Below are 14,825 nucleotides of genomic sequence, written 5' to 3'. Positions count from 1 at the left end.
ACGCTGTTGAGTGGTGTTTGATGGCGGAGATTGAATGCCTTTTTGGATCGCCTCCGACGCTGTCCTTGACTACAACACTGCTGGAAAATATTATTCCAAAGTTCGTTCCATTGCTGCCTCGTCGTCAAGGCATATTCGGTGAAAGCTAAAATTCAGAGGCCTGCTCTACCAAGTTCGACGCTGTTCGACGCCGTAATAACCATAAACATGTGACAATTTGATCCCACTTAGCCACCATGAACAGCTTTATTTCAATAATGTTTGCATTGTTCCAACATGTCGAACTTACAAAGCCGTGGCTCATCGAACCCAAAAGCTGTCAAACGGGAAGAGAACACGTCAGCTGCAGAACGGAGTGGGGAGCACAGGCTTGACCAGACTGAGGATGGTGGAGGTGAACAGGAGCAGGATGGAGATCCCGCTATGGCCGTGCAGAATCCTGCCAATGCAGCCAGCACAAAGAAGGTTTTCGGAATAAAAAGATCGAATCCTACGGCTAAGAAAGGTGTGGAAAATTCTTCTTTTTCTGCTTCGTATCTCATGAAGTCCTACTTAGGAAACGATCCGTACAACTATGAAGAGAAATACCCCGAGGATCCGCGCTATGAAGAGGCAACACCTAATGCGAGGGTTTGGAGAACGTATGAAGACGAAAGTAGGAGTCATGACGCCAACATGGTCGAAGAATCTCGAGATAATGTTGATGTATTGCTCGTATTTGTGAGTCCTGTCGTTCCTTGCTTTACTTCGTTACCTGAGCCATGTCGAAGGCGGGTCTTTTCTCTGCGGTTGTCACGACATTTATAGCCCAGACATACCAAAACTTGCAGCCAGACTATGCCGCCGTGTCGGCTTCTCTACTTTATGAATCGGTCCTCGTTCAACGTGCTATTGCCAACGGTTCCACGGTTGACGCCATCTCCCCATCTCCCCTCAATCCCAGCATCACTTTTGTTCCGGCTACCACGGACATTTGGGTGAACGGGCTCTGGTTCACGAGCTTGTTCCTAAGCCTAACGACTGCACTCGTCGCCGTACTCGTGAAACAGTGGCTGCACCATTACGTTGCTCTCCCTTCAGGAACACCGCGCGACCGAAGTTTTACTCGCCAATTCCGATATGCCGGCTTTCAAAAGTGGCATGTCCAGGTCATCATAGGACTCCTCCCTGTTCTTATGCACCTTGCTCTCGCCATTTTTCTCAGTGGCTTGGTAGTCTTCCTCCGTCCACTCTGGGAAGCTCTGTCATGGATCATTTGTGCCGGCACTGGCCTTGTCTACATTGCATATATGGTGGCGACTATTCTTCCCATTCTTTTCCCACAATGCCCCTACCGTACACCTCTCTGTGATCTTGTCTATGCCTCTTTTTGTCGTATCGTCCCACAAATAACATGGAGCGACGAACAGGATACCAAAGACCGGCAAGGACGGTCAAGCCACATGTTCCGCTATCTTCCCCGTGTACAAGCAAGAAATATACAGTCGCTGACGATGATAGAGTCCCAGTCCGTGCAACAGATGTCAATAAACTTGGCGGCTGAAGCATTGAATTGGCTCTTCTCGGTCTCTTCCAATCCCACTGTCCAGAGTATAGTAATACAGTCTATTGGAGGACTGCCAATGTCATCAGAAGAAAAGTTTCGATCGCTTCAGGGAGATAGTAGAGCAATGAATACCTTGCAAGCTGTGCAGCACTCTTTGCTTAAACACAGCCTGCAGACGAAGGATACCAATAATTGTGAACCAGTGCCAGGCATGGAACTCAAAATCGAACGTCTGCTTCGTTTTGATCCTCGCAGTTTCGGCTGGACTTTCCCCGCTGTCGCCCTTGACATTGATTCATTTGAGCTCACCACTGCGCTTCTATACAATGATTACAGTGTCGATAGAAACGGTGTATATGTCTCGCCGGGCACATTTCTCATCAACGTTATATCCCCTGCCCATACTTTGAAGCTGCCGCCACGTTGTTGGTTTCACCTTGTGAAGCGTATTGGGCCAAGTGTCTTTCGTCCCCCAGTGGATCCTGATACTGATGATCCCGCCAATATGTTTCCCCTTCATCTCTCCTCCGCCATCTTATGCTCATTTGATGCATCACGGAAGGGCATAATACAAGACTTTAATTCGCCACTGGTTCTTCGTTTCAAGGATGCGTTACCGTATTTTGTCGACAAATTCTACGATGATATTCTCCTTATGTTTTCCAAGTTCGTCAAAGATCCATCGTTGGGCGAGCCATCGTTGTCTCAATCAGTGAGAGTATTTGCGATGGCTATCGAATTCTTACTTCATAGACTTTCTCTTCCCCAGTCTGATATGTCTCATACCACCATTTGTCAGTTGTTGACCACTGCAGTTGGGTCTATCCCTGGCCAAACGTTCTCATCCCAGGAATCTACTGCTATCATGACGGTGCTTAGCGATATCCTTGTTCCTAGGGATGCAAGCTATATTGTGACATCGTGGCAAAGCTTGTGCCAAAATACTATCCGTATCTATCCATACTTGACCGTCCTCTCACCTTCTTTGCATGGTCTCCGGTCAATGTTTGATTTTATGACAACAAATTGGGACCACACGCTAAGTTACTCCTACCAATCTGACACGGCATGTTGGGTATTGACCGATCTCCTCACCAAGTGCATTCCAGGAGCTTTTACTGCATTCCTTGAAAAACGATGTCTGGAGTTTCTTGGAAACAACACGTTTCATGAAGCTTCAGTTGCGATGGTTAGAGAGTACATCGCGGGAATTTTGGACATGAAGCACGGATTGGATGGGGCTACGGATGCACTGTTAGCAACACTTCAGCTGCACATCGACTACCTTCATGACTCACACAATATATTTACTGCATGCTCTATCTTGGCCACACATGGCATCGAGAATATAGACCGGACTGTCATTCACAGGGACATCACGGCGCTGGTGCAGTTGCGTCCACAAGACGCTGCCTGGGATGAGTGTCGCAGGAAACTTCATGATCTGGTACAAAACGATGGGGCGGACTTTTTCAGTGAACAGCGCGTATGGCTAGGTGGTATCCTGCGGTCACTGCGGACTGATGAAATCGATGTCGAAAAAGAAAACATCAGATATGCGATGCATATTCTTGATGGCTTTTTCGATAGTAGAGCACATACCACGGTAAGCCGCCGGTCCCTTCCTCGCCGCCTTTCACTGACAGTTCGTCCAGGCTGCATCTCATTCTTTGCCAGTACGGCACACAACAGGCCGCCTAGATCGCTTTTTGGGATGGTGTCGTGGTCGAACGCCGGAGAGTACACCGGAACAAGTGCAGCAGGTCTAGCTGATAAGAATTTCGAACTTGGTCCGATAAAGATAGTCAAGAGATAATCTGTTTTGAGCGCAGATTGACATTTGATGATGAGTTCGATGTGAAGTAATGCATAAGTTATGGTAGCTATATCGTACAAAATCATGGAAAGTTCGAGTCAGCTGATATTAAATCGTTCGTACTGAGAAAAAATGTCATGAGGATGACCAGTGGATTATCCAGGCCGCTCGATACTGAAGGATAAGTATCTTGCCCAAGCCTTGGGAATCGCTGCCTCGTACCATGTCGACCCCAAAACGTATCTGTCAATTTGTCAAGGTAAGTCTTGTTGAGACTTTTCATGGTCCCACATGCTTGTTGGAACGGCTGTTTAGTTAAAACCATCTTCCGAGGCAGAATATAGAGAGCCGTGTGGCCTAGCGTACTTGCGGTGCTTAAACACGCCCATATCGTTGATTACTCCATACATTATCATGCCTCGCTTCACCTCCTCATTGCCAACATGAAGTACACTGGTACTGATTACGAGGTCGACATGAAGAAAGTCGCCGAGGATCCTGAGACTCAGAGGTGGCGGGCGATGACGGATGGAATGCAGGAGAGTCTGGTTGAAGGATATACCGTGGTGGGCTGTGCGTACATTCTTGCTGGGACGCTCCTATACTAACGGGTCAAATACAAGATGTTGAAGAGGTTTTTAGGTTCGAAGGCAAGTCTTAAATAGAGCTACTGGAAAGAAACGGTATACATCTGTCAGAAATTCGCCGTTCGAATTCCAATCCAGCCGAACCACTCGAGTGCAGTAGCAGATATACATAGGAAATGTCGGCTCAATCTGCAAGCATGGTTGCGTTTCATGATCCCTTTTCGACCGGTATCCTTTCGAGTCCATACTACGTACCAAAAGTTCAACTGGTAACCGGTAACCAGACTCTACGACCGATGACTGTCAACGATGTCGGTTTTGCTGGCTGCCCTTCTCTTTCCATTATATGTAACATCGCTCTTACACCTTCAAAGGTACACACTACTTAAAAGAGCTTCAAAAATTACTGATGGTGTATAGGAACACGTCCAGCCTGATGTAAATGTGCCGCTATGCCAAAATTCTGCAAAGACAGTCGGGCGCCAGAGAAGGAGGGTCTAAGAATCATAGAGTTCCGTCAAAAAAGTTGGACTTTTCACGGTCCGAGGCTTTAGTGGCTAGTAGAAATATGGAGAGTTAGTATGAATCTAGGTACGGAAGGATGTTAATACTCACAAGACACCTTCCCTATACTAGAAATGATCTTACATCGTAGGACAGTTCCTTCCACCTGAGACGAGGAGGGTGCTGAAGCGGAAATGGGAGTTGGTGTGGAGCAACCGCTCTGGAATCCAGAACCGGTTGACATACTGATTTCTTGGCAAGACTGAAGCGATTTACAAGTATCTTCAAGTTTCCTATGATACCGGAACTCTCGACGACGACGTCCACCATGGCTCATCGCCATACTGAGAGCATTACTTTGGGCACATTCAACGAGGCCGGGATAGACGTTGATACCGGAACTCTCGACGACGACGTCCACCATGGCTCATCGCCATACTGAGAGCATTACTTTGGGCACATTCAACGAGGCCGGGATAGACGTTGATATCAGAAAGAGGCGGAGACGATGGAAGGAGAAGGGGAGTCATCTGCGTCACGTGTGAGAGCGTCGAGACGAGGAGTGGACCAAGGTGTTGGTGTGGGAGGAAGAGACCTGACCCATCCCATCGGAGTGTGCACTACTGATTTTGAAATCTCGACAGTGTGAATTTTGGGGGTAGGAGGGGAAAGAGCATGTCGACGGCGCTCAACCGAGACCGCTAGTCCTATAAATCGCATCTACAGTCACATGCACAAGTATTTGAGAGCATGCGTGTGAACCCTGGAAGCATTCTGGCGAGAAGTCTCGACAGGTTGTCTAGTGGCTATATCTCTACTCTCGGATGCAGCGTTAGCTCTTGTTCATTCTCTTTCCATCTTCTCTCCTCCTCGTTCATCTCCTACGATGCCACAATAAGTCATGAAATTATCCGAGCAACGAATGGAAAACGTGCCCGTCTCCTCTTCTCGATATCCGCCACCCATTTAGGCTTGCTCACGATAGATTTCGGTCAATCATTGAGAGGCATCAAGAGGGCATCGAGGCTCCGTTGCTCTGTCATCCTCAGCCGGTTTCTTCGCGAAACGCCCCTTCTGCATCTGTTGGATGATATTATCGATCGTCCGGGTATACTGGTGACTGATAGAGCTAGACTTTTGGGCAAGGTCACCAGCAATCTTACAGATCATTACAGCCTCTTCGGCTGTGAAAGTAGAATCGTCATCAAACGTCAAAGTAGACGGTATGCGATCGGAGTGCCTGGCGTTGACGTCGGAGGTTATCGTAAAGAAATCGTGCGCCGCACTGAGGGAGGCTTGGGGAGGATAATCGAGCTTGGTGGAATCTGGGGACAGGGAGGGTACCTTCTCTTGGTTTAGAGTCTGATGACGACACGCCTGACAAGGATAGAGCGGTCCTTAACATGGAGGAGGAGAAAATCGTGATTCGGCGGCTTCGAGGACTTCCTGAACTCGATTTCCGTTACGACTGCGTCTCCGACTCCGCGGCCTTCTCCACCCAATATTAGATCACTCAGACCGTCTCTCCATTGCCTGCACACCCCTCCCGTCTCTCCGAGCCACCCTCCGTGCTAGTATGAGAACACCCCCCCTCACCCTCCCCCCACTCCGCCGTTGACCTTCGTGACCACTTTTCGACCTGCCGACTAGAACACGACATCTTTCATCGAACGACCGTATGTTGTATTGACGACGGGCAACAAGGATCGTGACTACCGCAGCCTGGAACCGAGGCAGGCGAGGCGAAGGGCGGCGAGGCGACAGTCTGCACGGATGGCGAGCATGGCCGGAATGCTTTGACGACGCAAGGTGTTGGTGGCAGGTGTGTGGATGTGGCTGTGCGTAGGGTGTAGGCTGGAAGTTCTGTAGCGTTATCCCAGCTCATCAGCGAGAATATATGCATGAGGACCTCGTAGAAGGCGATTGATAGCCTCGTCTTCGTCCGAATCGGAGGATGTCGTCCATGGAGTTAGATCGTCGTCAGGTTTTTCACTGAATATTGAATGGCGGATTTGCAGGACGGCTAGGGCCGAGAGTCCTCGTTCTACACCATGAAAACATTGTGAGCCATAACCGAGTGAACCATCAAAAAGTGCTCACAGAGAAGAACTAGAAACATCCTTCTACGTGTTCAAATGAAGGTATACGTGTATGGACGGCTGAGTGTCATCGAGGTATATCGTATGGATTGGTGGGTATGGTCCTAAGGGAGACGGGAAGGAATCATAGGCTGACTGTGACTCGCTGAGTCACCCTCTTCGCTCGATGTTCTCGTATTTACCACACCCTCAGGCCTCATCCCCAGTCAAAAGTCTGGAGACGTCAGGCGATGGGTAGAGACGTGTGTCGACTTTTTATCTACCTATATATGTCCGTCGATGTTCATCGACAATGTACCATAAATAGAACGAGAAAGAAGCGTACATACGTGAACCAACTCGCAGTAATCGTAACTCTGGTCTGTTTGCGATGTTCCTGGATATTTGGTTATGCAAGTTCACTACAGCTATGTCACAGCAGTCTGCATGGTGTTGCTGTTGGTAGCCGGGAGCGAAGCTTCCCAAGTCGAGTCAGAATTCCCACGCCTCCTATCTTCCCTCTTACCATCACTGCCGCTGCCGCTGTAGGCGTCGTATTGCCTCTTACTGTCTCTGTGCCCTCGTTTCACCTTCCATGTCAAGCGGTACTTGAGCATATGTGCGGTTTCTGCTATCATAGGCCAGCAAAAGCGCGCTGCCTTCATCACTGGGAATGGACCGAATGGTATGTCGCCCAATGCCCATTCTGTTTCTGTCGGTATTGTCCATCTTACCATCCATCCTAGAACGATTATCTACGTACTGAATTGTAGTTTAGGTCGCCACTTTCTCAGCTTGGGCGCATATATGGAGGGATATGAAGCAAGTAGCACACGAAACACTGCTGGTGCGTCCTAGGTGAGTCGCTGTCGTTCAATTCATGTATAAGCTGCCACATTTTCGCATTTTTTGCAGTACAGACGTGTTCCATTCCAAATGTCCCTCCCTTGGACTTGTCGCCGTCGCTACACGACTCAAACACGACTTTGGTACCCGCTCCTTGCGCCCGGCGGCTCCCTGCCTTAGCTTCAATGCTCCAGGTACGATATCGGCCGCTTCAGTGTCCCATATCATGATACTGATCTCTTTCTTTCATTTTTGAGGACGCACACAGTTGCGCTCATCACGAGCTGCAGAAACCCTTTCCTACTCGCATTCTAAGCATGGTATGCCTCTGTTCAGTCTCTTTTTCTCATATTGACTATCTTCATTATCAGAACGACTCCTCAGTTCGAGGCCTTCGATCTATGTTCCGTTGAGCGTCGACGAATCACGCACACGAGTGGTGGATGGAACACTGCAGCGGCAATGTGGGGACAGGTGGTCGGGCAGGAAGTGTTGTATGCATGATGTATCACATGTATCGTAGTGCATGAAATGTATATATACGTATGTGGATGTCTGGAGAGGTACACAGATGAGCATCAGTACGGGTCCATGAACAACAATACACATCAATGCAAAGGCTACGAAAAGGCCCATTTTTGGACGTCTGTTGACGTCCATGGGTAAATCATTGGATATCAATGGCTGTCCACCCACGTCTATAGACTTTTGACTGGGCCTCATCATTGACAGGCATCCCATCAGACGTGGATCTTGAGCATAGTATTAGGAGGGGGCAGATGAGATGTCGAGGGTCGAGATGGTCGCAGATGGGAGGTAGGCATACGGCGGTACGCTAGCTCCCCTTGCGAGAGGGAAGGTGGCGAAGGAAGGGTCGTTCACGTTGACGTCGAGGGTACGGGATGGACCGGATTGATGGGACGCGGGCGTGGAGAGTGACTGAGAGCAAAGGCGAGACGCAGAGTGAAGCAAGAAATATCTGCTTGCACGTCCTTGGATAAAACGGGGCGAAACCCGGCCTTCATCATGGTAAGAAATCAAGTTGGTGAAGAGGGAGGGAATAAGGACTCACAAAAGCAAGCAGGACATCGGTCTATCACGCCTGTACTCCGATATCCTTCATTTCTTCATCTCTTTTATCCGAGTCCTGTTCGGTGGCCTGGCTGTGCCCAACATTTGGGTTAGACGTTCGAGCTACACGGTCGTTGGGAAAAGGGAAGCGAGCCGTGGGAATTTTGAACGCGTCGTACGTACCTAAATCACACTTCTCTTCCTCGGCGGCCCTTTCTGTCTCGATGGATACTCTCACTCCTCCTCCCCGTCCTATCCTTCCCTCTCGCAACACCTCCCCCGAATACTTAGCTTTGTCTACATCGTTCCAACGTGTCGAACCTACAAGGCTCAGGCTCGTCGAACCCAAGCGCCGTCAAACAAGAAGAGAATACACCAACTACAGAGCGAAGTGGCGAGCACGAGGAGAACAAGCCCCCGCCAACCCCGTGCAGGATCTTGCGAATGCAGCCAGTGCGGAGAAGATTTTTGGGACAATGAAATCGAATCTTACGGCTAGGAAAGGCGTGAAATTTTCTTCTTTTTCTGCTTCGTATTTTATGTAGTGCTGTAGGAAACGATCCGTACAACTATGAAGAGGAATACCCTGAGGATGTCACCTACGAAGAAACAGCACCGAATGCTCCAAGTAGTGAACACGGTACTCCTGCCTCGCCCTTCGACGATGCTCCGAAGATTTTGAGAAAGTGGTTCAAGCAGGCCGAGGACGCAGAGCCAGGCTCCATCCTTTCAATAAGTTTGGATGAAGATGCATACCAGTGTCTTGAAGATAATCAAGACACTGTCAACGAAGTTGTTCGCGGACGGTGAGCAATTTTGATTAATTCAATTGAAGGGAAGTACTGACCATGAGTTCATGGCATTTGTGTCAATTTGGAACTCGAAGACACAGAGCCATGATCACCATTCGCACATATGTGCATGGATGCATCTTTACAGTCCTGACAAACACATTGAGGCGGAACCCCGCGAACCCTTCGTCCTTGGAGATAGTGTGCAACATTGACCTTCCTCTCGCCGAGAAGCACAGGAAATAAATTGACATTGGTTTAGTCGATAGAGGCTCAGAGAACGGGAAGGACATGGAGGCAGACTTTCGGTGGCCAGTTGGTGTCATCGGAGTGGGACATACCGAGAGTGGAAAGTCCGGAGTGATTCAGCTCGCCTGGTACTCGGCATGGGAGGCCTAGTAATATTCGCCATTGGATCCAAGGTGCACGATCATGATGAGGGACGCCTTGATCATGTGCAAGTCCTTTCCTCCAGTTTACGGAAGAGAAAACGGTGGCAGCCGGCGCCTCGAAGGAATTCTTGCCGGGAATAACCTATGGGAAAGAGAATGACAAATGGATCCCTGTCCTCAATTCGGGTGTCTGCTTTGATGTCTTCCGTATGGTGGGCCCGGTTCGAAGGAATTCACGCACTTTATACGAGTGTAAGGTCATCACCAGCTAGAATGTATGACCTTTTATCCTATACCATTTCAAGTAGAACTCACATTGCACACCATTAGATAAGTGAAGACGACCACAAGACTAGGGTTACGATACCAGCAGATTTTTTGTATCGGAAACCGCCACCACCAGATGCCAGTAATCTGGAAATCTCTGCCGTAGAGATCTGGGATGAAGCGGTGGTAGGTGAAGAGAGTGCTAAATATTTCCGCGAGTTCGCCGAGTCTCCGAAGAAAACTAGACATATTGATGGGCAGAGAGGATGGCTGCTAGACATCATGATCATTTTCATCTCGTTGGCATATGCACACCTGTACACATTACCACCATAGTCAAATGTCATCGCTTGCATCACCAAATGTGTTTAAATATTGTTTCGCCCAGTACCCATTACAGATCGACAAGATTCAAGTCAAAAAAGATAACATCAGATATGCAATACATGTTCGACCGTGGAGGACATAATATAGTCACTTTTTGGGAAGGTGCCTTGGTCGAAAGCTGGAGGGCAAGCTGGAACAAGAGCAGCAGGTTTAGTTGATAAGGATATTGAACTTGTACTGCAATACTTCGGCAAAAGTTTGACATTCAATGAAAACGAATGCGATGGTTTTGTTGGTGAATACTGTCTTCCGACGGGGGCACATGTTCTAATTACGGCCCCCAATTACTTTAAAACCAAAGTCCTAAGATACATGGAATACCGGTATACGGATTACAAGATCTGCACAATACAACTGACTACAATGAGATAGATTTGTAGAGATGACGGGGATCTGCTGGCCGATAGACTTTCATGCTCCTTCCAATGATACCTCGACAATTCCGATCTTGTACAAAACGTTGAGGATTGTCTGTGTTGTCGACTCTATCGCGGAGAAGGTCATTAATTTTGTGGCAAGGAGCCTGATCAAGTAAGATACCGAACTCGACATCGGAGGGTATTAGGCTCACCCATAGACATGAGCATAATGTTTGAGATAGTGGTAATCTTGTCTGTAAGATGTAAGTCGCTGTGACAGTAATGAGATCGGGATGAATATTGAGAGCGTTACTTTGGGCGCGTTCGACGAGGTCGGGATAGACATCGATGGTTGCGGCCAGCTCCCATTATTCACCGCTATCCATGGACAACTCCCTCATATATCTCGTTCTCGTTGGTGTTGGATGCCAGCAAAGCATATCGACGGCGCCAAACCGAGGCCGCAGGTATGATAAACAGCGTGTACAATTACGCAAGCATATTGAGAGCGTGAGCGTGAACCTTGGAAGCGCTATGCCAAAGATCGACTTCGAGCTTGTGAGAGAAAGACGGCGACGAGAGAGTTGTCCGCGTATCTCAAGAGAAGCCGGGAGTGTGGAGTGACTGAGAGTGAAGGCGAGACGCAGGGTGAAGAAAGACATGTGATGGGTGTGCTTCGTTCACTCTGAAGGGGAGGCAGCAGGTTGGTAGCAGCTGTAGTGGTGACTGGTGCTGGTGAGGAATCGTTGGAGATGGCGTGTTCAAGGCGAGGTCGACCATCTGAGTAGCCTTGCCATCATGACCCAGACTCTGGCAAAAACCAAACTTCATTATGGTACGCAATCAAGTTGATGAAGAGGGAATAAGGACTCACAAACTGAGCAGAAAATTGGTACACTTCCTTCAGTCATGGTCGCGACATGTACCCACGACAGAATTATACGGATCGACCTTTCTTTGAGTCCCTGTCAGGCTTCAGCACGTCCTCTACCTCTACAGTCTGTTTATCCTCGCCACGCCCGTACTCCGACATCCTTCATTTCTTCGTCTCTCATATCCGAGTCCTGTTCGATGGCCTGGCTGTGCCCTACATTTGTGTTTGACGTTCGGGCTACACGGTCGGTCGTTGAGAAAAGGGATGCGAGCCGTGGAACCTTTGAACGCGTCGTATGTACCTGAATCACACTTTTCTTCCTCGGCGGCCCCTTCCGCCTCGACGGATACTCTCAGTCCTCCTTCCCGCCCTCTCCTTCCCTCTCACAACACCCTCCGTCGCCTGACCAAAAGTCCATCCTGATCGACCAGCCTGTCTCCGAAATGGAGACTTTACTCATCGTCCTTAGTTTGCTGAGATTAAGGCTTCCTATACAGGCCAGTCGTGCCTTCCAGACTTCCAAGGGTGCCTTGCGCGGGTGTGGAGTGACCAACAGTGAGAGAGAAGGCGAGAGGCGGAGTCATCACTGTCCAGGGACTGACTTGAAGGAAGGCTTACAGACCAACGAGTCCACCAGCACGGCTGAGCGTTAACGTTCAGCGCTGGATACATCTGCCATCAAGTGCTTCAAGTCGCTCTCGCTTCCCACCAGCATGATAATGTTTGAACATCGGCAAGATCCCGCAGTTCCTTCAGCCATCTTGTGACGTTGACGTAGGTTACATGCTTAACGATAACAGGGCGCGAAAGCACTGGGTAAATGGCACGATAGTTAGCTCAAAGGAAACCGCCTTGATAAATCTCGCCGTAGCGTACAGTTTCTGTACCATATGGTTAAAGCAAAAATAAATGGAGGCAAGAGGAATCCCACGATTTCCCGACGCCAGAGTCATCAATAAGGGACAACCTGAAACAATAGAAAAATGAATATCAATTCGACCACTGGGCGACGAAGAGAGTGACTTTGAAGAGATAGTCGTAGTTGCTGCCTTCGGCCATGCTGTAGGACGATGATGAGAGTAAGAACAAGAATTAGGATGAAGGACAATCGAGTGAAGGACGCACGCTGTTGAGTGGTGTTTGATGGCTGCCTTTTTGGATCGTCTCAATGCCAGCGCTGTACTTGACTACTTGAACATTGCCAGAAAATGTTATTCCAAAGTTCTGTTCCATCGCTGCTTTGTCGTCAAGGCATATTCAGTGAAGCTAAAATTTAGAGGCCTGCTCTACCAAGTTAGACGCTGCAAAAACCTTGGACATGTGAGAATTTGATCTCAATCACTATCACTTAGGGGCCGTGAACAGCTTGGTTTGTATTGTTCCAACATGACGAACCTACAAGCCGATGACTCAAATGCAAACGCTGTCGAACGGGAAGAGAACACACCAGCTGCAGAACGGAGTGGGGGGCAGAGGCTTGACCGGACTGAAGATGGCCAGAAGATAAGGATCGAGGAGGGTGGAGGAGAACAGGAGCAGGATGAAGACCCCGCTACGGCCGTGCAGAATCCTGCCAGTGCAGCCAGCACGAAGAAGGTTTTCGGAATAAAGAGATCAAATCCCTCAGCTAGGAAAGGTGTGGAAAATTCTTCTTTTTCTGCTTCGTATCTTATGAAGTGCTGTAGGAAACGATCCGTACAACTATGAAGAGAAATACCCCGAAGATGCTGCCTACGAAGAAGCAGCACCAAACGCGAGGGTTTGGAGAACATACGAAGACGAAAGTAGGATTCACGATAGCAACATGGTCGAAGAATCACGAGATAATGTCGACGTATTGCTCGTATTTGTGAGTCCTGTCGTTCCTTGCTTTACTTCTTTGCTGAGCCATGTCGAAGGCGGGTCTTTTCTCTGCGGTTGTCACGACATTTATAGCCCAGACATACCAAAACTTGCAGCCAGACTATGCCGCCATGTCGGCGTCTCTACTCTACGAATCGGTCCTTGTTCAACGTGCTATTGCCAACGGTTCCCCGGTCGACACCATCGCTCCTTCTTCCCTCAATCCCACCATTGCTTTTGTTCCCGCTACCACGGACGTCTGGGTGAATGGGCTCTGGTTCATGAGCCTGTTCGTAAGCCTGACGACTGCACTCGTTGCGGTTCTCGTGAAACAGTGGCTGCACCATTATGTTGCCCTCCCTTCGGGAACAGCACGCGACCGCAGTTTTACTCGTCAGTTCCGGTATGCCGGGTTTCAAAAGTGGCATGTCCAGGTCATCATAGGACTACTCCCTGTCCTTATGCATCTCGCTCTCGCCATATTTCTCAGCGGTTTGGTGATTTTCCTCCATCCGCTCCGGGCTGTTCTGTCGTGGATCATTTGTGCAGGGTCCACCCTTGTGTACGCTGCGTATGGGGTGGCGACCATTCTTCCCATTCTATTCCCTCAATGCCCTTATCGTACACCTCTTTGCAACCTTGTCTATGTCTCTTTTTGGCGTATCGTTCCGCAAGTGACGTGGGATAATAAAGATCCCACTAAACATTGGATACTTTATTCGGATAAACTCCGAGGAAATTCTAGCCGCATGTTTCGCTATCTTCCCCATATACAAGCAAGAAATCCACAGTCCCTGACGATGATAGAGTCCGAGTTCGTGCAACAGACGTCAACAAACTTGGCGGCTGAAGCACTGGACTGGCTCTTCTCAGTCTCTTCCAATCCCACTGTCCAAAATATAGTAATACAGTCTATCGGGGGACTGCCGATGCCATCAGAAGAAAGGTTTCTTGCGCTTCAGAGAAATATGACAGCGATGGATACTTTGCGGCACTCTTTGCTTAAACACTGCCTGCAGACGAAAGACAACAATAGTTGTGAACCAGTGCCAGGCATGGAACTCAAACTCGAACGTCTGCTTCGTTTCTATGTTGACAGAGTTGGCTGGAAATTTCCCGATGTTAGCCTTGACGTTGATTCATTTGAGCTCACCATCGCGCTCCTATACAATGATTACAATGTCTATAGAAACAGTGTATGTGTCTTGCCGGGCCCATTTCTCAGGGACACTATCATTTCCCGCACTGGTACTTTAAAGCTGCCGCCGCATTATTGGCTTCACCTTGTGCAGTATGCTGGATGGTATTTGTTTCGTACCCTGGATCCTGATACTGATGATCCCACCAATATGCTTCCCCTTCATCTCTGCTCTGCCATCTTATGCTCCTTTGACATATCACAGAAGGGCCTAATGCAGGACTTTAACTCTCCATTGGTTCTTGAATTCAAGGATGCGCTACCCTA

General features: G+C 48.8%; 8 protein-coding genes across 8 annotated transcripts; 5 read left to right on the top strand and 3 right to left on the bottom strand.

Annotated features, from left to right (window-relative positions):
• Positions 1-21: 21 nt before the first annotated feature.
• EV420DRAFT_1748062 (uncharacterized protein) lies at positions 22-3,812 on the top strand. The gene is made up of 4 exons (XM_060480222.1): positions 22-505; positions 557-720; positions 771-3,152; positions 3,202-3,812. Exons 1-4 carry the CDS (start codon positions 277-279, stop codon positions 3,313-3,315), a joined length of 2,889 nt encoding a protein of 962 aa, XP_060330848.1. The 5' UTR covers positions 22-276; the 3' UTR covers positions 3,316-3,812.
• On the top strand, positions 3,713-3,925 carry EV420DRAFT_1219999 (rhamnose mutarotase; the record flags this gene model as incomplete). The annotated part of the gene is made up of 1 exon (XM_060466446.1): positions 3,713-3,925. A coding segment is annotated over one exon (213 nt), but the record flags the coding sequence as incomplete, so codon positions are not given.
• Positions 3,926-5,449: 1,524 nt separating this feature from the next.
• Positions 5,450-6,237, bottom strand: EV420DRAFT_1479811 (uncharacterized protein; the record flags this gene model as incomplete). Its single annotated transcript, XM_060469610.1, has 3 exons — positions 5,450-5,830; positions 5,973-6,099; positions 6,170-6,237. 3 exons carry the CDS (start codon positions 6,235-6,237, stop codon positions 5,450-5,452), a joined length of 576 nt encoding a protein of 191 aa, XP_060330846.1.
• Positions 6,238-6,595: 358 nt separating this feature from the next.
• On the top strand, positions 6,596-7,524 carry EV420DRAFT_365565 (uncharacterized protein). The gene is made up of 3 exons (XM_060481859.1): positions 6,596-7,216; positions 7,278-7,389; positions 7,447-7,524. Coding segments are annotated over exons 1-2 (435 nt in total). The 5' UTR covers positions 6,596-6,782; the 3' UTR covers positions 7,279-7,389; positions 7,447-7,524.
• Positions 7,525-8,368: 844 nt separating this feature from the next.
• EV420DRAFT_365417 (uncharacterized protein) lies at positions 8,369-9,692 on the top strand. Its single transcript, XM_060481858.1, has 4 exons — positions 8,369-8,406; positions 8,462-8,952; positions 9,002-9,254; positions 9,335-9,692. The coding sequence occupies exons 2-4, from the start codon at positions 8,673-8,675 to the stop codon at positions 9,483-9,485; spliced, it is 684 nt and encodes a 227-aa protein (XP_060330844.1). The 5' UTR covers positions 8,369-8,406; positions 8,462-8,672; the 3' UTR covers positions 9,486-9,692.
• A 1,108-nt stretch (positions 9,693-10,800) lies between these two features.
• EV420DRAFT_365283 (uncharacterized protein) lies at positions 10,801-11,355 on the bottom strand. Its single transcript, XM_060481857.1, has 2 exons — positions 10,857-11,355; positions 10,801-10,808 (listed from the first exon to the last, which is right to left on the bottom strand). The coding sequence occupies exon 1, from the start codon at positions 11,304-11,306 to the stop codon at positions 11,013-11,015; it is 294 nt and encodes a 97-aa protein (XP_060330843.1). The 5' UTR covers positions 11,307-11,355; the 3' UTR covers positions 10,801-10,808; positions 10,857-11,012.
• An 809-nt stretch (positions 11,356-12,164) lies between these two features.
• EV420DRAFT_1543203 (uncharacterized protein) lies at positions 12,165-12,662 on the bottom strand. Its single transcript, XM_060473194.1, is given in 5 exon segments — positions 12,165-12,330; positions 12,395-12,399; positions 12,450-12,480; positions 12,519-12,520; positions 12,540-12,662. 5 exon segments carry the CDS (start codon positions 12,575-12,577, stop codon positions 12,206-12,208), a joined length of 201 nt encoding a protein of 66 aa, XP_060330842.1. The 5' UTR covers positions 12,578-12,662; the 3' UTR covers positions 12,165-12,205.
• A 184-nt stretch (positions 12,663-12,846) lies between these two features.
• Positions 12,847-13,878, top strand: EV420DRAFT_1334422 (uncharacterized protein; the record flags this gene model as incomplete). The annotated part of the gene is made up of 3 exons (XM_060468851.1): positions 12,847-13,154; positions 13,204-13,367; positions 13,417-13,878. Coding segments are annotated over exons 1-3 (876 nt in total), but the record flags the coding sequence as incomplete, so codon positions are not given.
• Between the last annotated feature and the right edge of the window lie 947 nt (positions 13,879-14,825).

This window comes from Desarmillaria tabescens (genome assembly GCF_030435595.1).
Source record: "Desarmillaria tabescens strain CCBAS 213 chromosome Unknown EV420scaffold_17, whole genome shotgun sequence".
NCBI classification, from domain to species: domain Eukaryota; kingdom Fungi; phylum Basidiomycota; class Agaricomycetes; order Agaricales; family Physalacriaceae; genus Desarmillaria; species Desarmillaria tabescens.
The sequence above is the reverse complement of the archived record's forward strand: the minus strand, read 5'-3'. Positions and strand labels throughout refer to the sequence as shown.